Source organism: Chiloscyllium punctatum, chromosome 38 (genome assembly GCF_047496795.1).
Source record: "Chiloscyllium punctatum isolate Juve2018m chromosome 38, sChiPun1.3, whole genome shotgun sequence".
NCBI classification, from domain to species: Eukaryota; Metazoa; Chordata; class Chondrichthyes; order Orectolobiformes; family Hemiscylliidae; genus Chiloscyllium; species Chiloscyllium punctatum.
The window spans coordinates 16664330-16679946 of record NC_092776.1 but is presented as its reverse complement, the minus strand read 5'-3'; the positions used below and the strand labels follow the sequence as shown (position 1 = coordinate 16679946).

The 15617-nt window shown below is 39.8% G+C and overlaps 1 protein-coding gene across 3 annotated transcripts in view; it reads right to left on the bottom strand.

The window, feature by feature from the left end:
- Window positions 1-15617, bottom strand: part of slka (STE20-like kinase a) — a 182611-nt gene that overhangs the window by 26689 nt on the left and 140305 nt on the right. Inside the window, exon 13 of one of the 3 annotated variants that reach the window (XM_072557283.1) lies at window positions 14864-14956. The exons of 1 other annotated variant lie outside the window; for it this stretch is intronic. In XM_072557283.1, coding sequence (XP_072413384.1) covers window positions 14864-14956 — 93 coding nt within the window. Of the gene's footprint in view, window positions 1-543; window positions 616-14863; window positions 14957-15617 lie in introns of all 3 variants that reach the window. One more of the 3 variants, XM_072557284.1, reaches the window with a different exon arrangement.

Here is a 15617-nt window from a genome sequence, read left to right as displayed (position 1 = left end):
TGTGGTTCTTACTGCTTTCCAAGTAAATACTTGCTCTGAAATTAAACATTTCCAAATATCTGATTGGATCATCCTTCTATATTCTAAACTCAAGGTAATACAATCCAAGTTCATATAACCTGTTCTCTTACTTCAAGTTTTTAACTCTTACAATTATAAAATTCTAATTCTACAATAGAAACACAATATTTTTGGAGAAGTGTTATAAGTTTCATATTCATTTGTACTGAATTATTGTAAGTCTAGGCTGTTGTTGTACTCAATACGAGTTAAACGGAGGTTGATCCAAATCACAAACCAAATTCCAAGAGCATAATAACATTGTCTGCTCTCTCCTACCCAGAGGTATGCCTGAGTGCTCCCTCTTTTCATGATTTAGACTTGAGTTTCTAAAACAAAGAATCAGGTTCAACTGATGACAAACACCAGTACTTGGATTGATCAAATACTAAAACCCAAAACATGCTAAATGGTCCACTGCACACAGACAGACAGATAACACATGACAAACTCAAGAATCAGACAAAAGGGTGGAGGACTTACATCCTGAAGCTGTGCGTTGAACAAGGTACACGAAGATAACTGAAAAGATTGAATCATAACCTGGGCGACACCCTGTGGATCAGAATACAGTCGACTTCGCACATCAGCGAATAGACAAGGCAGCAGCAAAAATCACAACCAGACCATCCATCGCAATCAAACTGCTGGGTGCAGGTGGAAAGAAACACTGAGCGGCAAGCACAGCATTATTACAGAGGGGGAGGCAAAAAGAATGCCAAAGAAGGCAGACTAAAGCTTAGGCAAAGGGTCTCACCAATTCCTTAACCCGGCTTTTCTCTTTTCAGAAACTGATGAAGCTGCTGTGCATTTCCAGTTGTACAGACGGAAGGAAAGAAAGTATCTTGCAGTCACAGAGCAAAGGTTAGACAGCTTCCAGCAGGGTTTGGTTACTGAGAGAGTGCAGCATGAGGGACACAGCGTGCCAGGCAGGTTTTGTACAATGAAATTTATTTGGCAGACAGTCAGCTAGTGTGACTGTCATCCATTAAATCTTTAAAAAACAAAAGGTGTATAATCTAATGGCAAATAAAGACGACAAAGAGATCAAAGCTGTAATTGAAGCCTAGTGATTATATTTGATGATATTAGCAGTTGATAACTAAATCCATGATCCTCTCCATATTATCGTAACTCAGGAATTAACTAGCTCAAGTTTGCAAAAGGCTCTTGGGGTCTCATTAAGTGATCCCAGGTTCCAACTCTGTTACTATTAAAACCAGGAACATGTTAAAACAATTGAGCACCATACGTCTTCTACGATCACCTAATTGAACATTGTCACAATCCCGATGGGAATCAAATGCTGGAAATCAAGCCTCACTAATTTCACAAGTTATCATAAGTGCAAAATTTGATCAATTTAGTTTCGAAGCTGGTTAGTAGCATTCTGTGACAAGATAAATTCATTCACCCTCAGTCTTTATACAGGATTTCTACAATTTCTTGACACCTATTTTCTCAAAATTTCAACCTATTCCAATATGCTTGCATTTGTCATAATGCATCTGCATTATTCTTTACAATGATGTGAACAATTCTGATATTATAAAGTTGAATTTAAAATATCAATAAAATAATCTCAGTTATAAATTTTTCAATAAAAATTAAGGAGTCACGGTCAGTGCACGTTAGTGTTTCTTTGTGACAGTGAAAGTTATAAACTTCAAATACTTAATAGCCAGTATTGCAGTCTCCTTTTTCATGTTGAGTACTTCTTCACATAATGAAGATGAAATAATACAGATAAAAACAGGCCCATCGGCCCAACATGTCTATGCCAACCATAGCTCCATTCTAAATTAATACTATCTGCATGTATATGGTCTGTATTCCTCTATTTTCACCTTTTCATGTCTACCTAAATGCATATTAAACGCTTATTATAGCTGCTTCCACCACCTCCCCTAGCAGCATGTCCCCAGCATCTATCACCCTCTATAAAAATAGCTTACCTCACACATCTGCTTTAAACTTTCCCTACCACAACTTAAACCTAGGCCCCCTAATGTTTAACATTTCTATCCTGGGAAAAACAACTATCCACACCATCGATACCTCTCATAAATTTTATATACTGCTAAAATGTCACCCCTCATCTTACGATGCTCTTGTGAAAACAGTCCAAGATGGCCCAAACTCTCCTTATTGTTACAACACTAATTCAGGCAACATCCTGATCAATCTCTTTTGCATTGTCTCCTAAATCTCCACGTTCTTCCTATAAACAACCAGAACTGCACACAATGCTGCTGATGTGGCCTAACTATAGTTTCATGATTTGCCAAATTTTATACTCAATGTCCTGAGAAGTTAGCAATGACAATAATCAACACTCAGCTCCAGCCTCCCAGACTGCTTTGATCTACCACAATGCATTGTCATAAGAAATCCACGGCAGATGCCATCTCCCTGGCCCTGTGCTCACGCCTAAAACATCTGGATAACAGGGACGCCTACATCAGACTCCTATTTATTGACTTTAACTACACCTTCAACAGCATAATTCCAACCAAACACATCTCTAAACTCTGGAATCCAAGACTCTGCTCGTCCCTATGCAACTGAATCCTCGACTTTCTGATCCACACGTTGCAATCAGTAAGGATAGGCAACAACACTTTCACAATAATTCTCAACATTGGTGCCCCTCAAGAGTGCATTCTCAGACCCCTACTATACTCCTTATACACTCATGACAGTGTGGCCAAATTCTGCTCTAACTTAATTTTCAAGTTTGCTGATGACATCTCCATAGTGGGTCAGATCTTAAATACAAGTCAGAGTATATGAAAAAGATAAACAACTTAGTGGCATGGTGTAAAAACAACAATCTCTCCCTTAGCATTAGCAAAATGAAGGTGCCGGTCAATGACTTCAGGAAGTGGAGTGGAGGAAGTGCCCTGTCTATATCAATTAGCTGAGGTGGAGAGCGTCAAGTTCCAAGGAGTAAATATCACCAAAAGTCTGTCCTGGTTCATCTGCGTTGACACTACAGTCAAACAAGTACATCAACGTCTCAAAGCTAAATAAATTTGGCATGTCTACAATAAATTACCAATTTTTATAGATGCACTACGGATAGCATCTATCCGGATGCTTGGTATGGCAACTGCTTTGCCCAAAACCACAAGAAATTACAGAGGTGTGAACAAAGACCAGCCCATCATGCAATTCAGCCTTCCTGCTACCTCAGGAAAGCAACCAACATAATCAAAGACCCCTCCCACCCTAGTTATACTCTCTACCACCCTCTTCCAATGGGCAGAAGACACAAACGTTTGAAAACATGTACCAACAGATTCAAAAACAAGGTAACCTCGTTATCAGACTTTTGAACTCTCTTATCATTTACTGAGTTTATCTTTCTCTGCATCTTCTCTGTAGCCGTAACACTATATTCAGCACACTGTTCCATTACACTAACGTATTTTGTAAGGTATGATTTGCCTGGATAGCACGCAAAACAACATCTTTCATTGTATCTTGGTACATGTAACAATAATGAACAAATCAAAATTAAATATCAAATCAAAATCAATTGTCATTTAAAAAGGTTTAATGAAATTAGTGGCAATCTCTACTGGTTTTATTTGTTAAGCTTGCCTTCAGCTTCTCAAGAGTTATTGGGCACTCTTTTGACTACATTACCTTTGCTGTTTTTGCAACAAATCTGTTAAGGTAGTACTAGTACTGAAGGTAGGTATAAATTCCCCATAAAAACCACACATCCCCAGAGGGTTTCACTGTTTAGCTTTGGGAATAAGAAGTTTTATCAGAACCTTCATTTTGGCTGTTCTTGGTAACACTTGCTCTACTGTGTTCCAGTTACGTTAACCTAAATTCTGGTAAGATTTATTACTAAGCCATATAACCGTGCTTAAATAAGCCTTCTAATTGTTTAACATGCTCTTCCCCAGATATATCAAAAAATTGTCTAAGTAAACAAGGTTGGAACTTTTGTCCGAATGTATTTCGATTGAAGTCCACAACAAGTACATAAAATGACTTAATTTTTTCACAGTACACTCGTTGCAATTGTCCTCCAAGAACAAAGCGGGTTGTTATTCCTATAACTATAAAATATATATTAATGTCCCACTTTGTTTTTCAATAATGGTCATCCACAGTCTATCAAGATTTTCTAAGTCGTTCTTCAGAAAACTGATATTTTATTACATAGAGGTTTTTCCACCACTCAACATGCATAGAATATTCTACAGAAATGTAATAAAACCTTTTTGAGATCTGGCAAAGTAAAATGCCTGATTGGCAATGCATGAGTTTTCTGTATTCCTACATGCCCTACCAAAGGAATTTCACACAAAACACTCAGTATCTGGGCAGTACCATTATTTTTCTTCTTTACTCATTCATGGGATGAGGGCATCACTGGATTGGCCACATTTATTTCCCATTCCTAATTAAGAGTCAACCACATTGCCGTGGGTCTGGAGTCACACTTGGCCAAATCAAGTAAGGATGGCACTTTCCTTCTCTAAAGGACATCAGTGAACCAGATGGGTTTTTCTCAACATAGGAGTCTACTGATGACCATGAACCCAAATTCCAGATTTTTACTGAATTCAAATTCCACCATCTGCCATGGTGAGAATCAAACCTGGGTCCCAGAAAGTTTCTGGGTTAACAGTCTAGTGATAATGCCACGTGACTATTTGCCTCCCCGATGAACAAACACCCATTTCTTCTCTACACATCAATGAGGATGTCTCCACTTCCTAATTAGAACTCAATTCTTAAAAACAGTAATACACCAGAACTCCTTCAGCTTCAACTTTACTGTGAAGTGTATTAACTTGTTAAAATCTAGATCTGTTTCTGAGCTTCAATGAAAGGTGGCATACCAAGCACTTCCTTTGAATTACAACCGTCAACAAAAAACAGCAGCAGAAACTCTAACATCTGCTTGTAGTATTACTTTTAGTGATGGACTTTGTTTAGCCATTCTTCAGGTCACCATATGTGATGAAAAATACCTGAAACATGTTCTTGTAGTTGTTCTGTCTCTTCAACATCAGACTTTCCATAACTGTAGACAATGCTATAATATTCACACCAGCCAAGTCGTTACATTGTATTAACTGTCCATGGATAATGACTCTTACTATATTGTTTCAGAAATCAGAGTCATAGAGACGTACAGCACGGAAACAGATCATTCGGTCCAACTAGTCCATGCCAACCAGTTATCCCAATTTAATCTCGTCCCATTTGTCAGCACTTGGCCCATATCCCTCTAAATCCTTCCTACTCATATACCCATCCAGATGCCTTTTAAATGTTGTAATTGTACCAGCCTCCACCACTTCCTCTGGCAACTCATTCCATACACACACCACCCTCTGCGTAAAAAAGTTGCCCCTTAGGTCCCTTTTATATCTTTCCCTGCTCACCCTAAACCTATGCCCTCTAATTCTTGACTCTCCCACCCCAGAGAAAAGACTTTGTCAATCTTCCAGCAAAACTCTCACTTTCACACATTACATCTGCAACTTTTCTCCCCACTGTCCTACCTGTCGAAGGCCTTCTGCAGCCTCTCTGCTTCCTCAATACTACCTGTCCTCCACCAATCTTTGTGTCATCTGCAGACTTAGCAATAAGGCCCTCAATTCCTTTGTCCAGATTGTGAATAGTTTGTGGTCCCAAAACTGACCCCTGTGGAACTCCACTCACCACCAGCTGCCATCCTGAAAAAGACCATTCTCTGCCTTCTGCCAGTCAGCCAATCCTCTTTCCGTACCAGTACCTTGCCCTAACTCCATGTGTTCTTATCTTATGTAGTAGCCTCTTGTGTGGCACCTTATCAAAAGCCTTCTGGAAATCTAAATAGATAATGTACACTGACTCTCCTTTGTCCAACTTGCTCTTTACCTCCTTGAAGAATTCCAAGATTTGTCAGGCATAACCTCTTCTTGACAAAGCCATGCTGACTCAGCCCTATTTTACAATGCACTTTCATGTGCTCTACAATCTCATACTTAATAATGGACTCCAAAATCTTACCAACGACTGAGGAGTTAATTCACCTAGTTTTTTCCCACACAAGATGATAGCTTGGAAAGGCAAGTCAGCCATTTGTTTTGCTACCTGCTGATCAGATACTGAATTGGCTCGGGTTCTCTCACCATAGGAAACAAATAACTGCCAAGATTTCCTATTTTGTTACGAAAGCAGCATAATAGATTATAACTCTGCAAGTGTCTATATTGTTATTGTTATATTCTAGTTGTGGCTTTGATGGGGCAAGTGACATTTGGAGTGCGCTTTGTACCACAGAATGGTTTGTACTCTCCATTTATCCCATTTAATAAAGTTTTGGCTTTCAATGCCCTTTCTAGAGGAAAAGCTGGGTTCCTCTCCAGCAGAAGAGTTTATGTAGCTTCTGAATTCCTTCATATAGTTGTAGGTTTAACTGTATGATATTCCTTTGCAAAAAAAATCTCTCATCTACCTCACTTTCTTTCACTCTCACCAGTGATTACATTTTTCATAACCTTAGTTAAAAGAAGCCAATTTGATCTGAATTCCCTTTCCAAACTCAGTCTTATAAACCCAAGTCCCATGGGGTTCTTGCACAACTTCTAACACTCTGAACGAAGTGTTCCAATTTCTGACAATGATAACACTCGCAACCCATCTGATCTGAGGAAGAGGAGATCTTGGGGTATTCCCAGCAGTTCCTTCTCTACCTTGGTACTTGACTTGATTTCATTCTCCTACCTTCAATCCTTCTCAGATCTTTGGCGTAATGGGAACAAAAAATGTTGATGGATAAGCGCAGGATCATCAGTGACTCCTGCTGCATGTCTCACAGTTTCTATACTCTGATCTTCCAACATGAGTTTGAATTACTAAAGTAAGTGAGTTTTTAAATTCCTCTAAAAGAATAATCCCACCAAGAGCTTCATATGTATTGAATTCACTGGTCAAAAATACTTTGCTTTACCTTTTCAAATTTAATGTAAGTTTTTCCAAGCTGTTCCCTTAAGTTTACAAACTTTTGCCTGGAACTAACTCTCATACACGCAGAATAGCAATTTTTGCATAATTCATAGGAATTATTCTGACAGTGATATGCAAATTTAAGTTGTTTTAATTGTCAATTTGCTTTGTATGTGCAAAGTCCAATTTTCCTTCGACCATTTAATTTGTTTTGCTCCCTTATTCAAATGGGATTTTAAAAATTCCCCTTTTCCTCAAATTTTGGTTAGGCCTGTAAAAATTTAGACATTTTGTTCCTGTACTTTAAACAATGGATTGGGTTTTCTTCATCAGAACCTTCTCTGACATCTGAGGCCATTTTCTTTAAGTGCAACTTTTTAAGCCAGAATTCTCTCTCTTATTTCTCTTTTCTTTCCCTTTATAATGTAGTTTCCGGCCTTTCAAATTCATTCTCTATCCTTCTCTCTGAAGTTCAAGTCTTTTCATCTCCATGCTTTGCAATTCCATTGTTTTATTTTTCTACCTCAAGCCGAATCATCTCTCGCCAGTAAAGCAGCTTGAACATGAAACTCAACTATAATTGCCTCCAATGACTCAATGCTGGGAGCACCTGGTCTCTCTTGTATTTCCATAGATCCTAAAAACTGTATTAATATTTTAATGATCTCTTCCTTAGATTTTGCAAGGAATACCACCTTTAACTTCTTTGTCTATTCAATGGCTTTACCATTTGTGAAATCTCATAAACCACTTCATTTTCTCTGTCTGCAGGCTAGTTTTAGTTGCTTCCAATGCCACCTAATTTTACAGTAAAACCAGATATCTGGTCTTTTTTCTTTGTCTAATCTCACCATGACACCATGAACACGTTCAAAGATCCCACTGGGTTCCCAAATGTGCCAAGACTCTGGGTAGATAGTCCATTGGAAATCAAGCCCCACTCTTTCTCCAGCCATTACAAGTGTGAACTATCTCCAATTTAACCTCCAGAATGACTAACTGTGACCATTATCTAAAGAGAAAAACGCTCACACCAGGTTTCATCAATAAAAAAATCTTATTCTTTATAACAACTTGATATGGAAACTTAAACCTCCCTTTAAATCCAAACCCACACAGAACAGATCAGAGATTAACAGGTTTTCTTTTAGGAATATCAAAAATTGAAAACATACACACTAAAAGGCACAAAATCAGTGGCTAGGAGTCCAATCAATAATGGGAAATGACTATTTCTTTGGTCTTTTGGTGACAAAATCACATTGTTATAGACTGTGGTGATCTTCAATCCATAACCTGGACAGTTGGACCTAGGTCTTGGCTTGTATTATAAGTTTTCTTTCTTCTTGCAAATCTGTGAGTGTTATTTATTTTACAGATAAAAAGAATGCAATATCACTTACTGCAAGCTTTTTGCAGGTCACAGTTCTAACTAATGACTTCGCTCAGTTCAGTGACAAACTGCCACTTGCATTCAATCCAAACCCTTTTGCTGGGCACCTGATGTTGGCATGTACCAAAAAAAAGTATCAAAATTCTGCTCATTTCATATGCTCTGAGAAAGCAATTATGACAACACAGCTTCATTTTTCTTTTAAGTTGTGAAAAAAAATCTGATCTTCCATTTTCTGGTTTATACTTCCAAATAAATTGTGTATAGTCCTTAAACAGAGTTACAGGACTAATTAAGGAGAATGCATAGCACAGTAACAGGTCATTCAGCCTAATTAATCTGAAGAGAGAAAGAGAGTGACAAGATACTCAACTGTTTACACGATATAGAAGATTTCCCCACATCGCATCTCAAGCTTTCAGCATATCTTTCTACTGTCAAACTAGAATCCTAGGCCAAATCATCCCAGTCGCTCTATCAATAACCTTAACCTCTTTCATAAGGCCAGAAGTGGTAATATTAGTTACCATTAATGACACTTCAGCTGGTGAAACAGTGCCCATGTTTCACAAGACCTAGATATCCGATAAAGGTCTGCTAAATGGCAAATAAGATTTGCATCAGACAAGGAACAGTATCTCTTGTTGGAGATAGTAATCTAAACATTTCCCCTTAACATTTAACAGCATTGCTATTGCTGATTTCTATCCCTAACCCCTTCCAACCAACATCCTCCAATTATACAGCTCAAAATATACCTGGACCACTAATGTAAATACTGTGACTATAACTTCAGGTCAGAAACTGAGAATTATGCAGTAACTCATATCTTAAGTTCCCAAAAATATGTCTACCATCTAGAAGGCACAAGTCAAGATTAAGATCTCCAATTGCCTGACATGTGCAGTCCCAACAGCAACAAAGGAGCTAGAACCCATTCAGAATACAGCAGTACATTTGATCAGTACTTTATCCACCATTTTAATCACTCACTCCCATCACCACTGACACATCATGGGAGCAGTTAGTACCATCTACAAAGCATACTGTAGTAATTCATCAAGGCTCCTTTGACAGCACTTTCCAAAGCCTCAACTTCGACAAACAAGAACAGCAGACATGTGGGAAGACCATCTCATATCAATTTTCCTCCAAGTCGCACACTTCCTGATTCAGAATTGCTGTTCCTTGACTATTATTGGGCCACGGTGGCTCAGTGGATAGCACTGCTGCCTCACAGTGCTTGGGACCTGGGTTCAATTCCTGCCTCAGGCAACTGTCTGTGTGGAGTTTGCACATTCTTCCAGTGTCTGCATGGGTTTCCTCCAGGTGCTCCGGTTTCCTCCCACCATCCAAAGATGCGCAGGTTAAGTGAATTGGCCATGGTAAATTGCCCGTAGTGTTAGGTCGGGGTAAATGTAGGGGAATGGATCTGGGTGGGTTGCTCTTTGGAGGATCGCTATGGACTTGTTGGGTTGAAGAGCCTGTTTCCACACTGTAGTGAATCTAATCTAAACAAAATCCTGGAACTTCCTTCATTACATTGTGGATGCACACATTTAATGAAGTTGATCACCATCAGCTTCTCAAGGGATAAGCACAGATATAAGCAAATAAAAGTAGACAATGCTGTCAAAAAATTCATTTCTCAATTGATATGTGATCAATAGTAAAGCTTCTGGAAGAATAAGGTGATACATTTACAATGCACCAAACAGTTTCATTAATATTAAGATATCCATACCTACAATCTCAAATTGGAAATTAAATTTGTTGCCAACAATAAAATTGAATTAAGTTGGATAACAGTGATGGAGATTCTACTGTTCTTTATTGTCTTTTTTTTTGGCCAATATGTCTCTTATTTAAACCTAAAAATAAGCCGTTAAGTGTTAAGTTAGCCTGGAGCAGTGTTTTGTAGAGGAATACGACAGTGTTATTTTCTGGGTCTGTAGACTGGAAGAAGCAAAAATTACCTTTAGTAGAGTGATATGCTCTTCTTGTCAGATGTGGGAGTTTAGGGAGAGTGTAAGGGTTACTGAGGATTATATCTGCAATAAATGCAGTTGGTTGCGAATCCTATCAGATCGAATGAATTGATTGGCAAAACAGTTAGAGGCAATGATGAATTTACAATAGCAAGGGGAGGTGATGGATGGCAATTATAGGAAGGCAAAGAAGTTGCAGACACAGTCACATAGATGGGTTAACTCCAGTAAAGGTAAGAGAGGTAGGCAGGTAGTGTAGGAGAGTTCTGTGGCTATCCCCATTTCAAACAAGCATGTTGTTTAGGAAAATGTTGGGAGTGATGGATTTTCAGGGGAAAGTAACAAAAACAGCCAAGTTTCTGGTATTGAGACTGGCTCTAATGCAATGAGGGGTACATTGGGTTCCAAGAGATCAATTGTAAGGGGACTCCCTACTCAGAGGCACAGTTAGATGTTTCTGTGGCCAGCAGCGAAAAATCAGAATGGTGCGTTGCCTCCCTGGTGCCAGGATCAAGGATGTCTCAGAGACAGTGCAGAATGTTCTCAAGGGGGAAGAGGGACCAGCAGGAGGTCATTGTACACATCGGAACAATGACATAGAAAGGGAAGAAGGATGAGATTCTGAAAGGAGAATAGAGAGAGTTAGGCAGGACTTTAAAAAGGTGATCCTTGAGAGTAGTAATATCTCGATTATTTCCGGTGCTGCGAGCTAGTGAGGGTACGAATAGGAGGATGGAGCAGATGAATGTATGGTTGAGGAGCTGGTGTATGGGAGAAGGATTCACATTTTTGGATCATTGGAATCGCTTCTAGGGTAGAAGTGACCTATACAAGAAGGACAGATTGCACCTGAATTGGAAGGGGACAAACATGGAGATTTGCTAGAGCTACTCAGAAGGATTTCAACTACTAAGGTTGTGTGTGTGTGTGTGTGTGTGTGTGTGTGTGTGTGTGTGTGTGTGTGTGTGTGTGTGTGTGTGTGTGTGTGTGTGTGTGGGGGGGGGGGGGGGGGGGGGGGGGGGGGGGGGGTGGAACCCAGGAAGATAGTTAGGAAAGAAACCAATCTGAAACTGGTGCAGTTGAGAAACGAAGACAGTTAAATAGTCGGGGCAGTCAGGGACAAAGCAGAGAACAAGGTAGGACTGATAAATTAAACTGCATTTATTTCATTGCAAGAGGCCTAACAGGGAAGGCAGATGAACTCGGGGGATGATTAGGAACATGGGACGGGGATATCATAGCCATTACAGAAACGTGGCTCAGGGATGGACAGGACTGGCAGCTTAATGTTCCAGGATACAAATACTACAGGGAGGACAGAAAGGGAGGCAAGAGAGGAGGGAGAGTGGAGTTACTGTACTGAGAGAGGATATTCCCAGAAATACATCCAGGGAAGTTATTTGGGTTGAACTAAGAAATAAGAAAGGGATGATCACCTTATTGGGATCGTATTATAGACACCCTAATAGTCAGAGGGAAATTGAGAAACAAATTTGTGAGGAAATCTCAGTTATCTGTAAGAATAATAGGGTGGTTATAATAGGGGATTTTAACTTTCCAAACATAAACTGGGACTGCCATAGTATTAAGGGTTTAGATGGAGAGGAATTTGTTAAGGGTATACAAGAAAACTTTCTGATTCAATATGTGGATGTTCTTACTAAAGAAGGTGCGAAATTGACCTACTCTTGGGAAATAAGGCAGGGCAGGTGACTGAGGTGTCTGTGGAGTAGCATTTGGGGCCAGCGACCATAATTCTATTCATTTTAAAACAGTGATGGAAAGGATAGGCCAGATCTAAAGGTTGAAGTTCTAAATTGGAGGAAGGCTAATTTTGATGGTATTAGGCAAGAACTTTCAAAAGCTGATTTAGGGTAGATGTTCGCAGGTAAAGGGACGGCTGAAAAATGGGAAGCCTTCAGAAATGAGATAAGGAGTCCAGATACAGTATATTCCTGATAGGGTGAAAGGAAAGGCTGATAGGTGTAGGGAATGCTGGATGACTAAAGAAATTGAGGTTTGGTTAAGCAAAAGAAGGAAGCAAATGTCGGGTATAAACACAATAGATAGAATGAATCCTTAGAAGAGTATAAAGGCAGAAAGAGTATACATAAGAGGGAAATCAGCAGAGCAAAAAGGGGACATGAGATAGCTATGACAAATAGAGTTAAGGAGAATCCAAAAGGTTCTTACAAATACGTTAAGGACAAAAGGGTAACCAGGGAGAGCATAGGGCCCCTCAAAGATCAGCAGGAGATGGGGCAGATACTAAATTAGTATTTTGCATCAGTATTTACTGTGGAAAAGGACATGGAAAATATAGAATGTAGGGAAATAGATGGTGACATCTTGAAAAGTGTCCATATCACAGAGGAGGAAGTCTTGAAACACATTAAAGTGGATAAATCCCCAAGACCTGATCTGGTGTACCCTAGAAATCTGTGGGGAGCTAGGAAAGTGTTTGCTGAGCCCCTTGCTGAGATATTTGTATCCTCGATAGTCACAGGTGAGGTGCCGGAAGACTGGAGGTTGGCTAACGTGATGCCACTGTTTAAGAAGGCTGGTAAGGACAAGCCAGAGAACTATTGACCAGTGAGCCTGACGTAGGTGGTGGGCAAGTTGTTGGAGGGAATCCTGAGGGACAGAATGTACATGTATTTGGAAAGGCAAGGACTGATTATGGATAGTCAACATGGCTTTGTGCATGAGAAATCATGTCCCACAAACTTGATTGAGTTTTTTGAAGTAGTAACAAAGAGCAGAGCGGTGGACGTGATCTATATGGACGTCAATAAGGCATTCAACAAGGTTCCCCATGGGAGACTGGTTAGCAAAGTTAGATCTCATGGAATAGGGAGAACTAGCCATTTGGATACAGAACTGGCTCAAAGGTAGAAGACAAAGCGTGGTGGTGGAGGCTTGTTTTTCACTTTTCACTGGAAGCCAGTGACCACTGGATCGGTGCTGGGTCTACTACTTTTCATCATTTATATAAATGATTTGGAAGTGAGCATAATAGGTATAGTTAGTAAGTTTGCAGATGACACCAAAATTGGAGGTGTAGTGGATGGTGAAGAAGTTACCTCAGATTACAATGGGATATTGATCAGGTGGGTCAATTGGCTAAGAAGTGGCAGATGGAGTTTAATTGAGATAAATGTGAGTTGCTGCATTTTGGGAAAGCAAATCTTAGCAGGGCTTATACACTTAATGGTAAGGTCCTAGGGAGTGTTGCTGAACAAAGAGACCTTGCAGTGCAGGTTCATAGTTCCTTGAAAGTGAAGTCACAGGTAGATAGAATAGTGAACGCGGCATTTGGTATGCTTTCCTTTATTGGTCAGAGTATCGAGTACAGGAGACGGGAGGTCATGTTGCGGCTGTACAGGACATTGGTTAGGCCACTGTTTGAATATTGCGTGCAATTCTGGTCTCCCTCCTATTGGAAGGATGTTCTGAAACTTGAAATAGCTTAGAAAAGATTTACAAAGATGTTGCCAGGGTTGGAGGATTTGAACTATAGGAAGTGGTTGAATAGGCTGGAGCTGTTCTCTCTGGAGCGTCGGAGGCCGAGGGGTGACCTTATAGAGGTTTATAAAGTAATGAGGGGCAAGGACAGGGGAAATAGACAAAGTCTCTTCCCTGGTGTGGGGGAGTCCAGAACTAGAGGGCATAGGTTTAGGGCGAGAGGGGAAAGATATAAAAGAGACCTAAGGGACAACCTTTTCACACAGAGGGTGGTACATGCATGGAATGAGCTGCCAGAGGAAGTAGTAGAGGCTAGTACAATTGCAACATTTAAAAGGCATCTGGATGGGTATATGAATAGGAAGGGTTTGGAGGGATATGGGCCAGGTGGTGGCACGTGGAACTAGATTGGGTTGGGATATCTGGCCAAGTTGGACAAAGAGACTCTGTTTCCGTGCTGTACATCTCTATGACTCTCTATCTCAAATTTCCAATGACACTCTGGTATTGCCCTGACAGTTTCATTGAAATGTAAGTGCCTTCCTCTGTTGAAGTAAACCCAATACAGTCCCTAGTTTCAGAACACTGGGCATTTGGTACTTTTTCCTAAACATAACACATCCTCACCTCATCTCTTGGAGGTAGTTACTAGTAAATACAGGCCCCTCAAAAACCTAGTACCCTCCAGGGTTTAATCGAAATGCATATTTTTCATGGATAAGCACAGAATAATAACAGAACAGCATCACAGTTAAGTCTGCTCCCTCCTTCTAAATGCTCATAAACATACACCTCACATAGCTTTTTTGCAAAGTGACCAATAGTGGAAACTCTGTTTCCAAGCAAAGGAAGGACACAGGGATTAACTGTAGCATCTTTGACCTTCAACTAATTAGTGTCATCTTGGCTTCAGATAATATTTCTATTCAGACAGACATGCTTTTGTCAGTAAGGAAAGTTGCAGAGTTGATGAGTAACGTCAGCAGCTAATTACCTGAGCATGCAAGGACTGCGAAAGCTCCTCTCGAATTCGTTTCATTTGTTCTTTTCTCTGTTCTCTGGGGAGTTTATCCACTTCATTTTTAACCTACAAGCATGCAGAGGGTTGGGGGAAGTACATTCCTTTTATAAAGGAAGCATTCAGCAGTAAAGGTCACAGAGTAGTCTGGGTTAAATAAGTGCTGGTGTTTAGCAAAGTGTTAAGTTTGGGATTTCTTCAGAAAGGCAGTAAGTAAAAAAGGATTGTCATCTTTTAACAAGTGAGCATTGAAAAAACTTGGGCAGTTGCCTAAGATTTCAACTTCAAATATAAACTTTGATAAAGATATGGAACATTTCAAAATAATTCAATTAATAATTCTAAATTATATGCCTATACTGTAGGAAAATTTAGCAATTATTTTGCACTGACCAAGATCCCACGAATAGTAATGAGATGACTATCTCGATCATCTGATAATTCGATAATGTGCTAGCGATTCTGGTTGATAAATGAATATCTGTCAGGAGGAGAACTGCAAGCTGTGTCCTCTCTTCCACCATTCAAGATCTCACTTTAGCATTCTACCCGAAACGTTGCAGCAATGAGAGTGTAGCACTCCCTCTATCTCGAGGGGGGCTTGCAATTATGATCTCTTTTTTAACTGAAATTTGAGAATGCTGCCTACTGAATCATGACTGACATTGTGAAATTAGAGACCAGGTTACTGGTTAGTATATTTGAGTCTTGGATGCAAATAAGCATTTTT